Consider the following 21,347-nt stretch of genomic DNA (forward strand, 5'->3'; position numbering starts at 1 on the left):
TGGGGTTTTGGTTCAAGCGAATGTGGTCAACAGTAAGAGTTGACCCGTGCCCATGACCAGGCCACGCTTGCTACATGCAGACTGAGCGACCAGCAAGCAGGTATGTATATGGCGACTGCAGTAATCCCTTGCCTCCTAGGAAGCGGCGGGGAGAAAACACCTCCGCTGATATCGGAGCGGCGCTGCTTGGCTCAAACGGCCTAGTTGGATCTACTCTGTCGGACATTACGAAGACAATAGTCTAGGAGATCGGGAATATTCAAGCGATGGCGACCGGTGTCTAGATCAATTGTCACTTACATGTGTTCTGTCCACTTTCTGTGCGCAGAAACTTGTCTTGCATGTGAAAGTGATGTCGCCAAGCATTCGTACTTCGTACTTCGTAGAGGGGCGTGATAGCCGTCTTCGACATTCCCGCCGACTCCACGCATTTTCTCACGAATATCTCCATATACACCACCATGGCCGAGCCGCAACCATCGAACGTGACTGAAGGAGCAGACCCACCGGATGTCATCCCCGCTACGGCCGAAGACCGCAAAGCGGCACAAGCAATGTCGTCGTTGGACGCAAAGGGCGACGATAATGCCGCTCCCAAGAAAGAGGTGGATTTGAAGGCGTTGGAAAAAGCAATGAAGGACTTTGAGATCAATCAGAAACCGAAGACATCGTCAACAGGAGGAACGGCGGTCAAGAAGGAGGAAGCACCAAAGAAGATTGTGAAGGTGGACCCGGCCGATGTGGCATTACTGGTAGGTGTTAAAACCATGCCACCGCGATATCGAGATACTGATTTGGGTGATTGCAGATTGATCAGCTGGATCTGAACAAGGCGAAGGCTACTGAGCTTCTTCGCGAGCATGATGCCGATGTGCTGAAGGCCATGAGGACGTGGGTTTCGAGTGCTGTCTAACACCTCGACGATTCATTTCGACATTGCGTGATCTATCGCATGTCGCTTTACCTGGGCGACCTACCATGATGGGCGAGTGTCAACCAGGTGCAACGCTAGGCGTCCTTCCGCAAGGTCGACAACGGAAGGACAGCCGGAGAGCCATTGTGCGGCACCACACGAGACACACCTCAAGGAGGATTTTAAACGACGTCCGACCGACTAGTACTCAGCCCGGGATAGTTCGCCAACGGAATAGAACATGCCGACACGATCCTGGGGGACGAGTTTCGGTGAATAATGTCAATAATTGTGTGACGAAGAACCCAGCTGAATACAGCCCTGCACGAAGGAGCATACACCCTATACGAAAGAACAGTCTGAGAGCAGAGAAAGCACCTCGAGAGTCCCAAATCAGGCTCACGAATACCCGAACCACAAAGCAAACAACTCCATTCAAGCGCCACCGTCCCAAAACGTGAGCCGCCGATTCTTCACCTCGCCCGCCTGAAGATCCAGCTTCCGGATGCGATTCGCTGGAGCGGTCTGTTGCACCAAGCTCTCTGGTGCTGCGAGGTACGCAGGTGTTTCCGGGCTCTCGATTTCAGTGAAGGAGTCATCGCCGCTATTTTCTTTGTTCGCAGGAGTGCCCTCCATCGGAGGCGTTGACGCACCGGTCTCTGCAGGCGAGGAGATGAGCTTCAGCATAGCACTTCGGCCGAGACTGCTGCTACTCTTACGGTCCCTTACGACATTGCCACCGATGTTGACCAAGCTCATCGGCTCCATACTCTTTCGCCGACGCTTCGCCGCATGGAAATCGTCGAGCTCGACAATGTAGGCTTCGTTCAGCTCATCCACGTGTTTCCCAAATTCCTTGCAGTCGTTCACCCATCGACCGTTGACACAGTGGATCATCGAGCCCACACCAGCCTCCTCCACCTGCCGATTGTGATGTCGAAGACGCTGAAGAGTGGTCGGTGAACCCTCCTTGTAGACGACGTGGGTCACGCGGTCCGTGTTGAGGGTTTTCGTCGTCTTCGCACCAAGCGCTTGCAGCACAGAGATGTAAGTCGTGGTGGCACAGCTCCCATCGCTGAGGAATACCTCAACATACGCGTGAACTCCCTTGAGCGGCGCACCTGGGTGAGGAGTGCACGGCACTTGACCAGGTGTCATGCTGGCAGCCTTCAATGGTGTTTGAACGGGCGTGTGGGATCCTGCGGCTTTCAATGCAATCTTCCGCAAAGAACTGGGCTTTCGGGTCGTCGCTGGCCGCTTTGCCGCTTGAGCTGCCGGCGTACGAAAGCGCGTAGGAGGCATGGCTGTCCTCGCATGCTCCTCGTACGTCCGACGATGGGGCAGGCCAGGGTAACGCTCCTGCACTTCGCGCTGTGGGGTCGTCGTTCTGTTAGCCGCTGGTTTTGTAATGTCTTTGACGACGGCTGCTGCGAGCTCTTCGTAGTTCTGAGCGGGTGGCAGACCCGGGAAACGCTCTGCTGGAGCTGCAGCGGACATTGGCGTTGTCAATGCTGCAGAACTACCAGATGTATGGACTGCAGGTGACCCTGCAAGTTCCTCGTACGTCTCACGCGAAGGAAGTCCAGGGAAGCGCTCTGTTGGGGCCTGTCTCTTGCTGGATGATCCGCTTGTCCTAGGAGTCTTTGAAGGCGATTGGCGGATGGTCAGAGTAGCTTCAGACCTCGCGGGCGACGAAGAAACGGCAAAGCCCTCAGCGTAGGTCTTGCTGGGCGTTGGACGGCCATCTGCCCGTGGACTGCTCAGTCTTGGTGTTCCAGCCCTCGGCATACCCGTGAAAGGAGTGCGGTCGCGAGATGCGCTCCTATCACCGGCCATGGTACTCAATCTCCGGTCTGGAGTCGCTGCCGTATTCATGGACTCATCCCTGGCAGCCATGCTATCGGCAAATGGATGCAAGACACGCGGCATACTTGCGCCTACCGCAGTCTGAGGTCTCGCCTGATCCCTAACCGGTGTGCCATAGACAATCGATGGCAAAGACTTGCGTCGAGTTGCGATGGTCGGCAAAGCATAATGTGGTGTGCCCTTTAGAGAATTCCAATCCGGGACATCAGGCAGCATCGGAAACGGCTCATGGGACGGTGTCGAAGGGAACTTGGAGTACGGCATCGGTAATGCTAGATGCTCTTCGCAGTTGAGATCAATAGTCTTGTTCAGCTGACGATCGACCGCAGGTGTGATGGGAGTCGGCGTGTTCTGTTGGCGCTCTGCCAGGAACGACGCGTCAATGAATTCACTGAGGTTGACGGTGGTATCAAACGACTGTCGCACAGTGCCGGAAGTCGTGCGGTCCGCAGGAGTCGTGGCGATGGTTTCATGGGTGTGATTCATAGCTGGGACTCCTTTGGATCCGGTGGGAGTATCAGCTGCTTCTGCGTTGTTGATGGAAAACATTTCCGTCGGCTCAGCTTGTGGAAGTGCACGACACGGGCTGACGTCGCCGTTGAAGTTGAATGGAATCGTGACATCGTCGCGAAGATTTTCCCAAACGATCGTTTCGGGTCTCGGTGTCCTAGCTGGAAGCTGAAAAGCCTCCAGCGAGTCGTCAAGCGCAGAATCGTCCAGCATAGACTCGTCGTGTATTGCGGTCTCGCGAGTAATGATCACACTGTCTTCCGAGTATCCAGAGACATCGCCGCGCCCGTCGGATACATCTTCCATTTCTTCGTCCTCCATGATGGTCTCGTTCGCATCATAAGCTTCCGTGTTTGGAAGAGTCTTGCCTTCGAAGCCGTTGACGAGTGTCGTGGCCGACATTGTGGGTCTGACATCCTCCATACTGAAGTGGATGACTGGCTCTTGACGCGATTCCGCAAGCTGCTCGCCGAATACGAGGGTGTCGTCGCCGAAGTTGATGGTGATATCTTCCGGTCCGTCTGTGGTCTCGATGTCGGGTTCTGACGCGACTTTGCTGTGCAAGATGCCACTTGATTCTTCTCGCTCCTGAGCAATACTGTTCGGCTGGTCCAGGAAATCCTCCTCGGCCACCTCAGTCTCCTCACTCGACTTTTCGAGCCCACTGTGCTCCACCTCGCTTCCCTCTTTTTGCAAATCCATGTCCACATTGGGCGGAGCCAATGCTGGAAGTGGCTGTAACTTCGGGAAAACCATTGCTCGATCTCTGGCTCGGGCAACGGTCATCGGCCTCAATTCAGATGATGGTACCGTCGGCTTGCAGTACGGCTTCTGGGTCTGTGGAGTTCCGCGTTGTGTTCCGAGCACAGCAAAGCGTCTTGCAGGGGTTGCCATTGAAGCATCGTCTCTCCGTGGGCTTCTCTGTGGGCTCCTCTGGGCCGATATGAACCTGCTCTGCTCTCGGGGGCTCACTCGCTTCATGGGTGTCTTAGGACCAAAAAGCTCATCCGCCGAGACTTCCTGGTCGTCCTCAGCTTCTGACTCTGACTCCATGCCCAAATCTGTTCCCTCATCGCCCTGTTCATCGTCGAGGTTCGGTGGCGGTGATCCGGCTGGCGTTGTGGGCCTGGACGACATTGGTGTTTCATCCTCCGTGACCTTGCTCTGTGATGCAAGAGGCTTGCTATGTGCTGTACTAGACGTCGCAACTTCCTCTTTACTGTGCTCGTCGTTTCCATCTGCTGATCTAGCATTGGAAATGTCGGCATTCTCGTCCGAGACATTCCGACGCCTAGTCGCAGGTTTCGCTGCCGCCGTTGATTTCGCTGGCTTAGACGCTGGAGCTTTCGCGTTCCGAGTACTCCTCCCCGGGGCTTTGGCGACTTGTGTAATCTTCTTCGCCGAAAGTGGTGGAGCCTTGGACTTAGATGCCGTTGCACGAGTCGCTCGGGTCGCTGCTGACTTGGTAGGCGGAGGTAAGGCAGGAGCGTCGTCGTCCACCAATCGCCGCTTAGCAGTGCGCGAGGTCGCTATCGCTGTTGTTTTGCTCGTGTCTCTTGCTTTCGGTGCTGGTGCTACTTTTTTAGGCTTCTCCGTCTTTTTCGCGCGCGAAGTCAACTTCCTGGCCACTTTGATCTCCTCCGCATGTTCCTCCTGATCCAGCTCATCTACCTCGTCATCAACCGTCTCTTGCTCCAGCTCCGACGCAGTTTTCTTGGATCGTGTCGTCCTCGTCTTGGATGCCGGCTTTGCGTTGGTAGTCGTCTTCGCTGTGGCAGCCTTCGTGGTGGTGGGTTTGGCCGTGGGTTTGGCCGTGGGTTTGGCCGTGGGCTTTGCAGCTGCCTTGCGTACAGGCTTCTTGCGAAGTGGTACTTCGTCCGCCGGCGCAATCTCGTCCATGCCGGTGCGGGCGCCTCCTCGCGTGGACACCATAATGGCCGATGAATGTTTGTTGTAGGAGAAAGTGGTCACTCCAATACAAAGGGGGTTTGGAATGATCTGTTGACACAGCGTGTTTGTTGACAGCTTCCATGACACAGCAACCGGACGAATTACTTGACTTCTGGCCCTCCATTCAAAGCTCACCGACGCTTTCGGCTCCCGTACCTAGTTTTAACAAATTCCCTCGAATCACGACGTCACTCCCAACTTCACGGCAGCTTGCCTTGCCGTCAAAAAGAACTCACCAAAAGCCGCTTTGGCGTATGCTTACCTAGGCTAAAAAGGTGTTTATGCCTGTGCCGATGATGGTGTCATATATTTAGTCTCTTTCTCAATATCTCAATAGCTTCTCTATCTACCGATCGCTCGACGCTTTAAGCCATCGGTACACTCCAGTACACAATGGCTCTACAAGATGATCATGACTTCAACTGCCTCACCATTAAGGAGCTTGAGGAGCATGCCTACAAGTTGATGGACAAGCAGACCCGAGAATACTATAACGAAGGAGCCGATTCTGGATCAACACTTCGAGAGAACATCACTGCATATGAGAAGTATCGCATCCGTCCACGTGTGCTGCGGGATGTGTCGGCCGTCGATACAAGCATCAACATTTTCGGGTACAGGAACAGCATTCCTCTCGGCGTGGCACCGACCGCCATGCAATGTCTAGCCCATTCGGACGGTGAGCTTGGAACAGCTCGGGCATGCAAGAAGGCCGATGTAGCGATGGGCCTCAGCAGCTTCGCCACCAAAACCTTGGAAGAAGTCGCCGAAGCTAGCGAGGATCTTCCCAATGTGCTGCAGCTGTACCTATTCGAAACCCGCGAACATAGTGCGAAGCTCATTCGTCGTGCGAAGAAGGCAGGGTTCAAGGCCGTCTTCCTCACAGTAGACACGCCTTTCCTCGGTCGCAGAAACCTGGAGATTCGAAACCAGTTCAAGCTTCCGCCTCATCTCAAGATTGCTAACTTCATCGATGAGGATGAAGAGAAGGAGGCCGCGAAGTCTCCGGCTAAGCCGGGCTACCACGATGGCGAGAAGCGTGTCTCGCCGACTGGCAAAGTCACATTCCACACCCATGCCGCGAATCCGACTTTGAGCTGGGAGAGTGATATCGATTGGCTGAGGAAGGAGTGCGGATCTGAGATGGAGGTCTGGGTCAAAGGGATCGCCACGGCCGAGGATGCTCTTCTCGCGATCAAACACAAATGCGATGGCATCGTGGTATCTAACCACGGCGGACGACAGCTCAATGGTGCAATGGCCACACTCGATGCGCTGCCAGAGATCGTAGAGGCTGCCGGCGGAAAGATCCCGATTCATGTCGACGGTGGCGTCCGCCACGGAACAGATGTTTTTAAGGCGTTAGCCTTGGGAGCTGACTTCGTCTGGATCGGCCGACCTGTGCTTTGGGGACTCGCGTACAAGGGCCAGGCCGGTGTTGAGCTGTGTCTGAAGTTGTTCGCGGATGAGATCAAACTGTGCATGGCTCTTGCTGGTGTGACCAAGGTCAGCGACATCAACAAGGATTACCTCGTCAAGGTACGTGTTCCCAGTATAATCAATAAGACGCCGCTAACAGTGAACGCAGATCGACAAGAGCGGCTTTGTCGCACGGTTGTGAGAGAATTTCATATTCATGTTTACACATAAGAGTGTGGTCGTAACGTCGTAATGTAGCGTTGGTCATAATCTGTAACATATTGAGCACACTTGAGTCTGCACACGCCTCAAAGATCCGGCGGACGAGCCTGGATGTGCCCGGTATCCCGTAAGACCCTAATGTCAAGTATCAGGCGAAGAAGGCTCTCTTCGCTTTCTTCTCGTGCTCCGCTGTCGTTTTTCCGTTGGCCTGAATTTTGCCGCGCTTCCGTTTCGCACTATTGCTCTGGGTGAGCGGCGTTGATCTCTTGTCTGCAGGAGATGGCTCTTTCACGATCTCCTTGATCGTCTGCCGCGACAAGCAGCCATCGATGTGCTCGTTGAATCGCTTCTCGTCAGCAGCTTGTGGGACGCTGCAGATGGGACAATCCCATTGCTCGGGTGGTAATGACTCCGTCTTGTTCTGAGCAGCCTCCTGCTCGAGCAAGGCCCGCCACGCGAAGCCATTTGCGTAGCGACCGTAGTCTTCTACCTCCTCTGGCGGCTTGCCAGAAGTCTTCCGATCATGATGCTCCTGGGAGAGCGCCTCCAACTCCGCCATATCTTCCTCGCGTTCCTGCCTGGCAGCATCCTCAAATTCCTCGTCTGGCCACACTTCCCAGCCGTCGTTGTCAACTTTGACAGTGTTAGATGCGTCGGCCGATACCTTGCCTCTTGCTCTGCCAAAGAAGTCTACATCTCCTTTCTTGGTGCTCACGAGATGAGTGCATCTCAGACCCATGAGTCTCAGCTTCATACCAGGATGTTCACTCTCGAGCTTGACCAGCATAGGCAAGCCGAAATGGTACAGATCATCAGCAGTGTAGACCGCTTTGGGAGGCTGGAATTGCCTGGTCAGGACCTCATAGGTATGCAGCTTCACCTTGAGTACCAAGGTCCTTCCTTTGAACTCGGTGCGCTGAAGATCCTTTTCTAGCTCATCTGAAATCCACCTGAGTTTGTCCCTCAACTCCTTCGGATCCGACATGTCGTGAAAGGTGCTTTCGGTACCAACGCTCTTTCTTTCAGTCTCCCCAGCTGGCCTGACCTCTGTGCGGCCAAGACCCAGGTGCACGCCCATGAGGAACTCGAATGCTTTCTCTCCGAACAAGCGGTTGATATAGTGTCGCTGAGGACCGATGTCCCCGCATGTCTTGATCCCGATAGCATCTAGCTCACGCTCCAGGACACGGCCGACACCATTAACTTTGCGCGTTGGAAGATCTCGCATGAAGCCCATGATTGTCGTCCGATCCGAAGGCAGCCGATATTGTCCATTCGGTTTGTTCTTGTTGCTGCATATCTTGGCTAGTTTCGCGTTCGCGGCTATGCCAGCGCTCACCGTGATCTTGGTTTCCTCGAAGACTTGAGCTCTCATCTGGCTCACTGCATCCTCGGGAGACATGTCATGCTTTTTACAGTACTGCGTGATATTGAGATATGCCTCGTCGATCGAGGAGCTTTCGAATCGGGGATCGTACTGCTCCAGCACCGAACGGACCTCCTTCGCCTTGGCCGTGTATTTCTCAAAATTGAGAGGGATATGAATCAGCTCTGGACATAGCTGGTCTGCCACGAAGCCCGCCATGCCACTTCGACATCCAAACTTCCTCGCCAGATAATTGCAAGTGGTCAGGACACCCTTGCCAACCGCGAATGGCACTTCTTTCAACTCAGGTCGGTCAAGCTCTTCCACAGCGGCATAGAACGCATCGCAATCCACATGCACGATCGCCTGCGTGAGATCGCGACCATACTCCAGATCTGCAATGTAGTCGTCCGCCTTCTTCATCTCATTTTTGAGCCCGCCTGCAGCCTCGATGCGCTCGAGCTCACGCTTCTTGGCCAAGATCCGGTTGATCTTGACTGTGAGCTGCTTGTCCTTGACCTCCTCATTGTTGAAGTACTTGCTCCCCTTGGAGGCGTTGTAAATGATCTCCGAGACCTTTTTCTGGTCGACGCCGTCCTGTCCGCTCTTTGTCAAACTCGGGCCCAGTAAATGGTATTTGAGGGTGTGGTGTTGGCTGGCGTCGGGGAGGTCTGCCTTGGGTTCGAGGTCCTCGTCGGGGGGTCCAGGAGGTCCGCCGAGGAGTTCTGTTTGCCTCTCCTCCATTGCAGCATGTTGTCGCACGGAGATACGGTAGTTAGTATGTCAAAAAAATGTTTGGCTTGTTGAATCGTGAAGCCGCCTCTCCGCTCAGAGTGACGCGCCGTCCTGATTAGCGTGACCCGCTTCCTTCAATACAGCGGTGCACAGCAACCCCAGTATTTACCAACTGCTATTATTATTGCGAGTGACCTACGAGGAGCGCACCGGCAGACGTCTTTCACTTTGGTCTGGGGTTCTCTGGATGATTCGCGCCTACACCGAGCACCTTCGACCGCCACTCCGCATCGTCCAACGTGCGCGAAACTGACCGCCACAGATCAAACGGTCGGCGGAGCTCTACCTTTCCGATAACAACAACCCCACGTCCCTCGGAGCGCATGCATCGCGGTACTGATGTCCTTCTGGAGTTGCTGTGGCGATAGGGTGCTCGCAACAGTCTCATGTCGTCCGATCGCCCTGCCAGTCGTCCGCTCAAGCCCACACTCGCTTCGAATCGCGGCGCGCGCACGCCGTTAACCCCCAGGGTGGCTGGTAGCACAACTACAGCGCCCTCCTCGAAGCCCACCGCGCCTCGAGCACCCAATGGAGGCCCGGTCGTGTCACCTCGAGCCAGGCCGCAACAGGACACCCCCGCGAAAGCTGCAGTCGGATATGCCAGCCTCAACATCACACCGCGTTCTTCAGCGCGGAAGTCCAGAGGGGAGAGCAGTTCCAATTCTCCAGCTCAGGATGAGTCCCCTAGCGAGTTCCGACCAAAGACCGTCAACCTGTCGCCTGCGGATGCGCTGTATGGACGTGGGAATGGAGGGAGTGGATTGGGTGTGGGAGTCAGTGGGATGGCACAGAATAGGGTACCGGCGGCCAGACCAAAGAGCTTGCTAGGAAACAATAAACCGAGAACAGATAGCTCATCGACATCGGTGCGGTCACCAGGACACGCAGACCTCGCAAGCTCTCCGCCTGCCCAGGATAGCATCGAGAGTCGATTCTTCCACGCCAGCGATGCGCACCGGCAAGAAGTTCCGGCTCGGAAGCCAGAGCTCAAACGAGCCCCGACTTTCGTATACGCCGATGGCAAAGAAGACAAGTCTCGCCTCAAGGGCGAACCATCGTCACCCACGACTGCTGCTTTTCCCACCGAGAAACGACCCACTGTCGCTTGGATCAAGCCCGAATCGCAACTGCACAATGCAAGATCTCCAACGGTGTCCTCGCCTGCTTTGAGTGCAGCAGCGAGCGTCAGTTCATTCTTCCCAACCATGGCTCCACAGCCACGAGAGATGCGATCGCCTTCGCCGAGCAAAGAGAACATACATTTATCTTATCGCAAAGGTGCGTCTCAGGTCATTGGCACACGTCCATCTCCTGGACAGATGCCTTCGTTTACAGAAGAGTCCCCTCCTCGCACAGAAGAGATGCGGCGACCGAGTCTTGCAGAGGTCAGGCATCGTACGTCGACTAGCATGTCTTCGATCGATACGGGAGACTCGCCTCCATGGCATAAGCGCTCAAATATGGCACTTGTAAACACACTTCCGCTGGCTTCGCCATCGACACAGGATGCAGTGCAGTTCAGTCTTTCACCACGAATCGGAAGTCCACCGGAAGGTCGTCCCTCTATTGACACTTCGCTATCGTCGATAGGGGATACCAGCGGTCCTCTCAGTCCAACCAAGCAAATTTCCGAGCTTGCGGCAGACGCACGGCGCGAGAGGAAGGTCCTGGATCTGGAGATTTCCAACAGCTCCTTGTTGGCGATCAATGCCAGCTTGGAACGTGAAGTACGAAGGCAAAAGACCGAGTTGAAACGGTTCCGCCGATTATCTCGTGCGGGTCGATTTTCACTGGCTGCGAGTCAGAAGAGCGCGAGATCTTCCACTGGAGGCTTGAGTACGCTCGGAGAAGAAGAAGATGAGGGCGATGAAGATGTTGAGGAGGATCTATTCAGCCTCGAGGATGAGAGCGACTCCGAGGACGACGCAAGTCTTGGCAGCGGCTCTGCCGATGCGAGACAACAAGACCGCCTTGCTAAAGATGAGCAACGTTTACGAGTCGATCTGGAACGTCACAAAGAACTCCTGGTGCAGAGTCAGAGCATGAATCAGAGCATCAAGCGATGCATGTATGCTACAGAAGACATGATCAGAGAAGGTAATCGAGCTCTGGTATATCATGTGCGTGTGTCTGATATCAAGCTCGGAGGAAGGATTTTGACGGACCACGACGAAGATGATGAAATAGAAGTGGATGTCGAGGACAACTTGACCGACGCAGACGATGAAATGGCCAGCGCGAAAGGACTTCTAGACGTCTGGAAGGGTTTAGGGAGACCGAAGGCTGCCTTTGAAGGAAGCGAGAATGGCTCTGGCGACCGCGACTCTGGCATAGAAGTTTCAGAGAAACTCTTGAACAACGCAAGTCGTACGGAAGACTCTAGCCGACCACCTGAGAGCAACATGTCGCGACTGCCTCTGACCAGCCGCTTGACCCGCGAACCAACATCACTGGACCGACGCCAGCATGTTCCTTAGGTGGGAACATCGCATAGTCTTCCTTGGAGAAGCGTGCAGCAAAACATCGTTTCTCGCTTGATGCGAAATTTGTCCGACGACACGGAATCAGCACGTTGATGGACTTGTGGATGTGAATGATGACTTGTGGACTGCACGCAGCTGTGCATACAACACTTTTACCGATGATACCCTTTCGTATGTACGCTGGGCGTGGGTTGAAAGGCCGCCGAGAATGGTTACACTTTGATGAGGTTTTGTTGTTGACGTTGATTTTGAGATACCCAGAACTCCACTCGTGTGAATGCGAATGCAAAGAGCTGAGATGCGCTCGATCGACGTTCAGTCCTCCCCGTCACTTGCCATTTCATCTATCGGAAGCACCTCATGCAGTGATCTTTGTTAAGCTCCGACTGTTCCGAAGAGTTGAAGAAAGGGAGTCCAAATACCGAAACAGGAAGGAGGCGGGGATGATCGCCACAATTTTTTTCTCGGTACGCCAGCACATCCCGGCATCGTTGCACAACGACATTCGACGCCCACATCATCTCAGCGCATGGCAGCCTCACTTGCCCTTGCAGTCCAGAACCCGCGGAACACATACCCATATTGAAGCATTACACGAACCACGCTGGACCCGCATGGTTCCTTCTCACCGAACACCCACCCTCTCCAGACTCCCACGCTAAGAAGTCCGCATAGGCCAGGAAGCCATTCTCCCTTGCAAGATTGTGACATCTCACGCCGCCGTTGAGAAGGCCCATGGATTCCGTCAGTGCCGTCACATCCTATCTGCAACGTCTCAACCTCCGGGATCATGATGTCTACCTCGCCGCCACGACTGCCGTGCTACTCATTTCTGCGGCTGTTGTCGCGAGACGCGAGACGCAGACACGCCCAGTGATCTACCGCGCGCCTCGACCTCAATCTTCGGTTACTGAGCAGAATGCGAATACTCTGGTTCCGTACCCGCGAGACTGCATGCCTGGCGGCCGAGACGTCGATACGCCACATGGGGGGGTACGAGTCTATGAATGGGGTCCGCGAGACGGCCGGAAAGTGCTCTTCATTCACGGGATCAGCACGCCTTGTATTGCTCTTGCACCGATGGCGAAACTGCTATCTGCGGAGGGTTGTCGAGTGATGCTGTTCGACATGTGGGGCAGAGGGTACTCAGATGCACCGGATCCGAAGATTTACAGGCAGGACATTGGTCTGTTCAGCTCTCAGGTGTTCTCCGTGCTGGCAAGTTCGCCGCTCGATTGGTGTGGCGACGGCTTTGCTCTGGTAGGATATTCGCTCGGCGGTGGCATAGCTGCGTCCTTTGCGAGCTATTATCCGTTGCTGGTGCGAAGTCTCGTGTTGTTGGCACCGGGAGGACTGATCGATCCAAAGAGAATGAGCGTGAGTAGTCATTTACTTTACGGCGGACTATTGCCAGATTGGATGGTGAACTCCATTGTCCGTCTGAGATTGAAGATGGGCGGCGAGCCAAGAATGAGGCCGCCACCGAATCGACCGACAACGGTTCAAATTACGAGCGCGACCGAGGAGGAAACGCCCGATCCTGCTGCGGTACCTGGACAAGAAGGTTGGATCTCGATCTTTGATGGTAGGCCAAAAGTCTCACCTGACACTGCTGTCGCCTGGCAGGTCGATGCTCATCCTGGTTTCCTCCCGTCTTTCGTATCGTCCTTGAAGCATGGTCCGATCTACGATGTTCATGACCGGTATCGAGTTCTTGGCGAGCAGTGCGAAGCTGTACGCGCAGGTCTGGACGAGGAGCAAGACACTGCTGGACTGAGAGAAGGCAGGGTGCTCTTGATTGTGGGCGTCCAGGACACGGTCATCTTGCCCGATGAGACAGCGGATGCTGCTGTTCAGGCGATTGGAGTGGCCAACATTGAAGTTCTCAAACTGAAAGGCGGGCATGACTTGCCTATTGCCAACACTCAAGGCTGCGTGGATGCAATCGTGGAGTTCTGGGAAGGCTTTTGATTCACGGTCTCTATGGTCTTCTTATCGGTCGAGCGAATGGACACATGTGAAGTCAACGAGCACTGCGAAACATGACACATGCCAGCGGAATATACATAGAAGCTCGACAACTTAGACGAACACGATGCTCACGCCAGTAAGCGTTGACAGCTTGACATCAAAGAATGTGGTTCCTTGTCGTTTCACATCTCCTTTGATCGCGCGGGGTCATTGGGCATAGAGCCGTCATCATATTACAAGGAGCAAATGCCCTCGTGGATGATACAAGGATTGATCCAAAGGACGACTATGGTGATGTACTGACTCCTCATCAGCAACTCCGCGGCCCATGTGACGAACATCGGGGTGCTCGCCTTCTGAAACTCGAGTCTTTGGGAGACTCTCGGAACGCCGCTGGCCAGAATATTGAGGCGCTGGCAAAATGCCGTTGAAGCATGCGCTCGTTCGTGCGTTTGCAACAAGGATCAAGCTTGGAAGAGCACCGAATCATTCGGTCGCGCAGCTCGAAGGCGTGGACCCCTCAGGATTGACTCGTGGTGGCCAAGTGTATAGTCAGTGGTATCTCACCATTGAGCCAAGTGCGAACTCAAGCCGTCGCAACTCGTCAGTGGGAAAATGGCTGGTGGGGGATGCGAGCGTGTGCTGCAGCCAAGAGTCACAGTTCATCAAAATGGTTGATGGGAGTGTAGTTCATGATTGCCTCGTTCGGTGTTCGCAGCGGTCTTCCACAGCTTGGGGTAGCCGATGGCAGTGCACGCATGCGGCATAAGACATGTCGCGGACGCGACACGAGAGCAGCGCTCGAGTAATGAATGAGATGATATGACAATCAATCATGATTAGTCCGGGGCGGTACGGCACCTCATAGCCTCGCATAAGTACATCACAGCATGGTCTTGCAGAAAGAGGGTCTGTGTGAAGAACCAAGATCGGATGCCAAATGATGTGATATAAGAGCGTGGCGTGCGGACCCATGAACTCTGTTTTCCGCTTCTTGATGAAATCTCCGTCCAGAATGCCATGGATCCGGAACAACCTAGCTAAGGTAGGTGCGGCTTTCACGAAGGAGTCGAATGTCTGGAGAGGCGTGCTGAAGCTCTTCTGCCTTACCTGTGTTTTGTCGAAACCTCACCTTGTCTTGAACAGCCGACCCTCGGCGTCACCGACCGCCGCAATGCTCAATGCACATGAAGTTCGTGCAGCACACAAGGCCCAGACTCGAGCCATGCGCCACAATCGCTTTTCTAGCACGCAACAGTGCATCGCGCGTTCGCAAGCGAGAACAACGCACGAAGTTTCGTGTCCTCGGCCACTAGCGATGTGTTTCCCAAATGGCGTTAAAGCGCGCTTTCGTTGGCGATCCAAGAAAGTCAGCGTACGAGAATTCATGGCTTGCGATCAACGCTTTGCTGCTCCTTCTTGGTTCAAAATCGTTCAGCGCACCTCCTACCTCATGGTCCGTGATGATGCTTCAGGGCCATGGGAGACGGCACGTAGGAGCTGGCACATATGGTCGACTCTCGACATGTGAGCATCTGTGGCAAACAGAATCGGGCAACTCGAAGCTGAAGTATGACCACTGATAAAATCCTTGTGATGGCCGAGGTCGAATGAATTTCGTCGCGCTGTCATGTCTTGACTCTAGACGGACGGTTTCAGGTTCAGGTTGTTGGAGTGGTCAGCGGACCAATTTTTGGAACTCTCTTTCATCCTTGCCGTCCCGTCAATGCTGGATCCCTCGAAGTTCCCCTGAGAGCACGCCTGGTTGGCCTTCTGTCAGACTCAGCTACCGATTAGATTTGACCCCTAGTGACCCTGTCAGTTTCAAACTTAAGCCTTTAGATGGCAGATCGCTGTTCATCATCAGCCGAGAGATGGAGTATACGAGAAAGGAGTCAGGACGGGTGTACATGTACTTCGACTACTGAGCCAAAGCTCATGCATGCGTTGCCAGTAGTCAGTCAGACATCATCGCTACCATCTACGTGAAACCGCAAGATTTGACCACGCAAGCCCGAAGTGGAAGCTCTTCGGCTGATGTGGGGACCAACGTCAGACCCGACCTTCTCCATATAGCCACGCGACTCCAAGCGCGTCTCGAAGATTTGCCCGGAACTCTTAGTCGTGTCGTAGCGTGATCAAGATGGAGCAATGAAAATCTACGTTGACCGTCTCACAGGCTACAGCACTTGCCTAGGTACCCTCAAGCCTCATCTCGGTCAATTCGCTGCTCGCCGCAGCGGCGTTGCCACGGCATTATGGAGACAATTTCACACTGGATACGTCCGAGTGGACAGACGGCGCAAGGAGAAAGCAGCGTGACGCTGGAGGACGATGACGCTGCAGCACTGCCGGCTTTGACGATGGCAGAGAATTTGCGTTTCACCCTCGCGTCTGTACACGCCGAACAGCCGATGGCATGACCCGCCGAGCTGTTCACGGTCCAGGTGCTACAGCTGAAGTGTGACGGGCGGCTTCTGCAGTGCGTGCCGCAGGGACATCGGGGAGAGAAGGCAGTGTACGCACTACTGTACGTATCGTGCCGCTCTCGAAGACTGGAACATTGATGTGCAGATGAAGCAAACAACTGTGCAACGACGGAGGATATGAGCTGCCACAAATTTGGGCGCGTGTGCACCAAATGGAAGGGCGACTGGTGTGTACGGTAGGTGCACTCCTGTGTAGATCTTGAGAACAGAGTAGGTAGTTCTTCGGCCGACTAGCTGGAAGTGGTAAGAAGTGAATGAATAATGACCAGCGCCCGAATGCGAAGCGGGCGTCCGAAACCGAAAGCACCTCATCCTAGCATTGGCGCTCAAAGAGCTTGTCATCTAATTTTAAACCAAAAGACGCTTCGAGGACCTGCGATATGGGTACGATGCCTTGCGAATGCATCAAGGTTTCAATGTATTACACTGGCTGCAAAAGGTCGGGGCGAAACGGTATACTGGACGCGTCGGAGATGCACGCGGCGGCTGACGTCGAGAGGCTGTTTCTTGCAGTAGAGTGATCTCGAAGCGGTGCCAGAATCAGGACAGACTCGACAGAGGCTCGTCCACAGGCGACCGACGGTAGCGAGAGTCTGCAGTAGCCGGGATGGAGCAGGTAGCCCAAGTGAAAATGACTGGCCGTCAGCTCGTCCGGGGGCTAGCTCCATGGCATCTAGCTGCATACGACAAGCAAGCGGGGCCTGGACACGGTGCCAGCTGGGCGTTGACCACCGGTCACTTGTACTAGCATTGATTTCATCATCTCACCTCACGCGTTCTGGCGTGAGGGAGGGGAGTACGAGATGTGAGAGGCGAGCCTGCGAAAGCTCGGACGACGCGGCCCACGCGAGGGCAAATGGCGGCCACAGTAGTGGTATGGAGCCGTGCCAATGTCTTACCGGTAGTGGTATTACTAAAGATGGGTCTGTGGGATTACTACCCGTAGGACGTGTAGAATGATCAATTACATCTCAAATTGGGAATTCGAACGATTCTTGGGAACCGATACGCGGTGCTGTAATGAGAGTGATACTGTATGTGTGCTGCCGTGATGTGAATCTGATGATGCGACATGGTGATGATGAGAGAGAGGAGGTGCAGCGGCAGCCAGCCACGGACGGCGACGGGACTGATCTGCAGGAGCTGCGTAGCATCTCTCATGATACCAGTGCAGGTATTGATCATCCTCCCGGTGTCTCGCCTTGTCCGACGGAAAGAATGATACAGCACAGTACGTACATACAGCAGGCATCCGAGGTGGATGTCTCTGTCGTTTCGTCAACCTGCCTCGACTCCTTGTTGAATGGAGGAGGACGCTGTGGTATCCCATTGGATTTCCATTCATCGAGCTGGGTACGTATCTGATTCTGGTCTCAGGTACAGCCTGGGTGCGGTGCGGTACGGTACGCGGTACCTGAGAGCGCACAGCGTTTCCTCCATCGATGGTTATAACCCAGCCTTAGCGCCGTCGTGTCCAAGGATCTATCTGGCTGGCAGCCAGCGCGGGTCCAGGATGTTTCTGAACTTAATTCCCTGGAGTGGATCCCTGCCCTGTCCGCTTCCTTGGCTTGGCTGGTTGGCTCTCGCGTTTGTGAAGCCTGAATGAAGTGCTCGTCTCGCTTTCTCAGCCGGACTTCCTCTTCGCTGGTTCTCTTGTTCCTATTTCCCCCCCCTCCAACCGTCCGCAATGGAGCATTGAACAGGGTGCCATATCTTCCAGAGCTCCACTGGATCCTTGCCCCGGCCCTCTCCTTGCCGTCTTCCCTAACGGTGACCACCCGAAGAGTCTTGCACCACGGAACCACGCTTGGTCACCCTCGACCTCGACCTCTCCCTTCTCCATCATCATAACGTCGACCTCTCCTCTTCGTTGACCGCAGAGCTCCTCGACGACACCTCCGACCGCCTCTACCTACCTCCCCATCCGATCGCCCTCATCTCCGCCGAGCACCGCCGAAATTCTCATCATCACCATCGACCGACTAGCATCGTCTCGTGCCTCACTCTCACGAACAGCATCATCACTCCTCTGTGTGGAGTCTGAAAGGTAAGAGCATCCCTATTCGTGGTCAAAGAGGAGAATTCCAGACGACAAGTTCAACCGGCCAAAAAGGAGGAACCGGCCAAAAAGGAGGAACAGTGGAAGGACCCCCGTGCCTGCCTGCCTCACTCATCATTCTACACTCCACGAAACCGAGAACCCGGACCGCGACCTGCATGCCGGCGAGGCTGCATTTCTGGGAAGGAAAGGCACAGCTTGGACATCACAAAGTTTGATGAGTATGCTCCACTTGAAGGAACATCTCACCGGCTTTCCCTGCTGCACACTTCGCATCCCCTATCCACACGAGGAAGATTACAACAAGCCATCACGGGCTCACGGCACGATTCTGCACGCATTGCTGGCATCGGCCACGTGTCTGAGCGTTCTACATACTTTGGCATCAAATGCTGGTCCCCAAGGAAGTTGGATGGGCAATGCATTCCTCGCCCGGCTCGATCTCCCTGGCCAATTCCTCACGAAATTCTCTGCAACGCCACGAGTGATCGGAATCCACTCCTTGGAATCCCTCTCTGCACCGCTCGTGCTGGTGATCACCTTCATAGACTGACCAATCTGACAGTGTTCAACGCGGCCGACCATCAGCATCTCACCCTGTCCAACAACTCGCGTCACTCCGGTTCGTTGAACCATCTCGGTACGTTGTCGAACACTTCCGATCTTGAAGCTCGACCATAGAGCTCCCTTGCCTTGGATCGTACATTCGCTGAACATTCCCCAGAATCTTTCACGGCCCGCCGGGATTCTGTCCAATCGTAGTGGAGGCGTTAGCTCGTTCTCTGCTCGCTTCCAAGGCACTTCTAGACGACCGAGAACAATCTGGAGCCTACGTCTGCCAACCGGCTTCTTCGCCGTGGCTTGCAAGGAGACCGTTCGTTCTGAAAGGAGACGCGCACGTTCACACCCTCGCCTGTTCTAGTACATCACTGTAATTTAATTCTCAAGGTATGCACTGGGTCCTTACATCGACCCATTGCGATGACGGCACGCGAACGAGCTAACAGGTTCCAGGCGCCTTTCGGCGATTTGTCTATAACACCCTCCCTGAACCAGAATTGGTCAAGGCTACTGTTCAAGACTGTCCACTCCTTTCGGTCAAACAACCAACTAATCACGATCATTACGACAAACAACATCCCACCCGGAACCACGCTATTTTAATACTCTCCGCCAGTCTGAAGCATTCGCTCACTACCTCACATCAATCCACCCGAACCGAAGCAATTCATCGATCCTGGATCTGGACCCACTCTCAACATGGCTTACCAACATCAACAACCACAGCCGATACAGGCGCCCAGGACTTTCCCGGCCTTCGGATACTGCGACTCATACTTTGTGGAGAGCCACGACGACGATGATGGCATGTACGCACGTGCAGCTGCTGACCGTGAACGGGCTCGCAACATGGCCAAGCTACGGCAAAAGGCCTTTGGCGAGCAATTATCTCGTGCCACTGCTGAAGAGTACCAAGAAGACATTCTCGATCACATGGAACACATGGAAGCCGAGACGATGCCTGATATTCAATCCATCGAAATCCAGACCGAGATTCAGTGGTTCATGAGGCCTTACTTGTTGGATTTTCTCCTCGAAGCTCATCACGCCTTTCAATTACTACCGGAGACTCTTCACCTCGCCGTCAACCTGCTCGATCGATACTGCTCGAGAAGAGTTGTCTACAAGCGTCACTACCAGCTCGTGGGATGTGCTGCTCTTCTCATCGCTGCCAAGTACGGCGATCGCAAAGAGCGAGTACCGACCATTCGCGAGCTGAAGTCAATGTGCTGCTCTCTGTACGATGACGATATGTTCACGCAGATGGAATGGCACGTTCTGCAGACTCTGAACTGGATCGTCGGTCACCCGACCGTCACCAGCTTCCTTCAGTTGGCCTTGACTGAAGTGGCGTGCGATCCCGAGCTCGAGCACATGTCATGGTACATTTCCGAGCTGGCTTTGTACCACAAAGACTTCATTCCTGTGAGGCCGTCCGTCATGGCACGGTCATGCCTGGCACTTGCTCGCTGCATTCTCGGCCGACAGCAGTCTTGCTACGGTGACTGGTCCGCACACTACGATGCACAGGTAGTCCTCAACCTGTCCAACCATCTCGGCCACCCTTCTCAGGCACTACTCCGAAAGTACGCGTCGCCTCAGTTCTCATCGGCATCGACCACCATCGACATCTTCCTCCGGCATCAAGCGATGCTCAACAAGAGCGTATCGCAGGCACCTGCGAATGACGTGAATGCGATGGAAGTCGACACCAACCCACCCGCTGCCACATATCTCACGCCGCAGACGCCGCAGAAAGCGGGCTTCACGACAGGATACGTCGGCATGCTGACGCCGCCCATCACACCTGACAAGATGGTCATGAGCAACATGAGCTACGGCGGACCTCAACACATGCTGCAGCATACCGCTCAGTGTGATCCAACGCCGCCGTCAAGTGGTGACCACAACGGGATGAACACCTACTCATCTGTTCCACAACATTACATGCCTCAGCCACGGTTCGTCCAATAGCGGCAGTGGACTGCGGCATCATACTACGCCGCGGCTGCTTCATTGCATGCCGCGAATCACCTTGTTTGCCCTCCCGGCGGCTCCATTGTAACAACAATGTACGAGCGGCGAGGCATTTTCTTCGTTACAGCATTCAGCAAGCGTTGCATTTTCTTTTATTTTCTTTCTTTGTTATATGCCGGAGCATGCCTCGCGGAGCTCGAGATTCGGACATCAGAGCGTGTGAAGGCAGGAAAATCCTGCGAGATGTGTATCGAGAGGAAGAGAGAGAGGGGAGAGACACTTTATGTGGGGGTGTGAAGAAGACGGCCCAAAAAAGCACAAGCATATTTTATCGAATGGGATATCAGAATGGAATCGGGAATGGACCGTCAAGAAGAATGGAAAGAGAACAAAACAAAGCACATTCGCTCGGATGGAAATCAGCGATGGCACTGTGCGGAATGGACTTTCGAGTCCTGTCGTTTTGATATTTGCTCGAGCGACAGTGGAGATACCCCCAATACAAATGTTGATAACATCGGCAGCATCTCCGTTTCACTTTCAGATGATCGTGCAGATAGACGCACATGATGTGGCTCGTCGCAAAAACATACAGTCGTGCATGAGTCTCGAATATGATCCCTGGCCGTGCCACAATGGACAATGACGAGGTTGGACGACAAGCCCCTATGCAAGAAGACGGAGATCACTCCGTCTTTCTCAGGGCCTCAAGGTTTAAGCGAAAGCTTAACCTCTTCGGAGCGAGAGTTTAGCCGTCGACCGAAAT

General features: G+C 54.4%; 6 protein-coding genes across 6 annotated transcripts; 5 read left to right on the forward strand and 1 right to left on the reverse strand.

The window, feature by feature from the left end:
* Positions 1-461: 461 nt before the first annotated feature.
* MYCGRDRAFT_53017 (uncharacterized protein) lies at positions 462-1,269 on the forward strand (the record flags this gene model as incomplete). The annotated part of the gene is made up of 2 exons (XM_003856226.1): positions 462-752; positions 809-1,269. 2 exons carry the CDS (start codon positions 462-464, stop codon positions 911-913), a joined length of 396 nt encoding a protein of 131 aa, XP_003856274.1.
* Positions 1,270-5,577: 4,308 nt separating this feature from the next.
* On the forward strand, positions 5,578-6,530 carry MYCGRDRAFT_107194 (uncharacterized protein; the record flags this gene model as incomplete). Its single annotated transcript, XM_003856227.1, has 2 exons — positions 5,578-6,460; positions 6,522-6,530. The coding sequence occupies 2 exons, from the start codon at positions 5,633-5,635 to the stop codon at positions 6,528-6,530; spliced, it is 837 nt and encodes a 278-aa protein (XP_003856275.1).
* Positions 6,531-6,711: 181 nt separating this feature from the next.
* MYCGRDRAFT_107195 (uncharacterized protein) lies at positions 6,712-9,046 on the reverse strand (the record flags this gene model as incomplete). The annotated part of the gene is made up of 1 exon (XM_003857337.1): positions 6,712-9,046. The coding sequence occupies one exon, from the start codon at positions 8,988-8,990 to the stop codon at positions 7,029-7,031; it is 1,962 nt and encodes a 653-aa protein (XP_003857385.1).
* A 381-nt stretch (positions 9,047-9,427) lies between these two features.
* MYCGRDRAFT_107196 (uncharacterized protein) lies at positions 9,428-11,518 on the forward strand (the record flags this gene model as incomplete). The annotated part of the gene is made up of 1 exon (XM_003856228.1): positions 9,428-11,518. One exon carries the CDS (start codon positions 9,428-9,430, stop codon positions 11,516-11,518), a length of 2,091 nt encoding a protein of 696 aa, XP_003856276.1.
* A 552-nt stretch (positions 11,519-12,070) lies between these two features.
* Positions 12,071-13,495, forward strand: MYCGRDRAFT_66079 (uncharacterized protein; the record flags this gene model as incomplete). The annotated part of the gene is made up of 2 exons (XM_003856229.1): positions 12,071-12,962; positions 13,089-13,495. 2 exons carry the CDS (start codon positions 12,260-12,262, stop codon positions 13,493-13,495), a joined length of 1,110 nt encoding a protein of 369 aa, XP_003856277.1.
* A 5,808-nt stretch (positions 13,496-19,303) lies between these two features.
* Positions 19,304-21,018, forward strand: MYCGRDRAFT_107198 (uncharacterized protein; the record flags this gene model as incomplete). Its single annotated transcript, XM_003856230.1, has 1 exon — positions 19,304-21,018. The coding sequence occupies one exon, from the start codon at positions 19,304-19,306 to the stop codon at positions 20,576-20,578; it is 1,275 nt and encodes a 424-aa protein (XP_003856278.1).
* Between the last annotated feature and the right edge of the window lie 329 nt (positions 21,019-21,347).

Source organism: Zymoseptoria tritici, chromosome 1 (assembly GCF_000219625.1).
Source record: "Zymoseptoria tritici IPO323 chromosome 1, whole genome shotgun sequence".
Lineage (NCBI taxonomy): Eukaryota > Fungi > Ascomycota > Dothideomycetes > Mycosphaerellales > Mycosphaerellaceae > Zymoseptoria > Zymoseptoria tritici.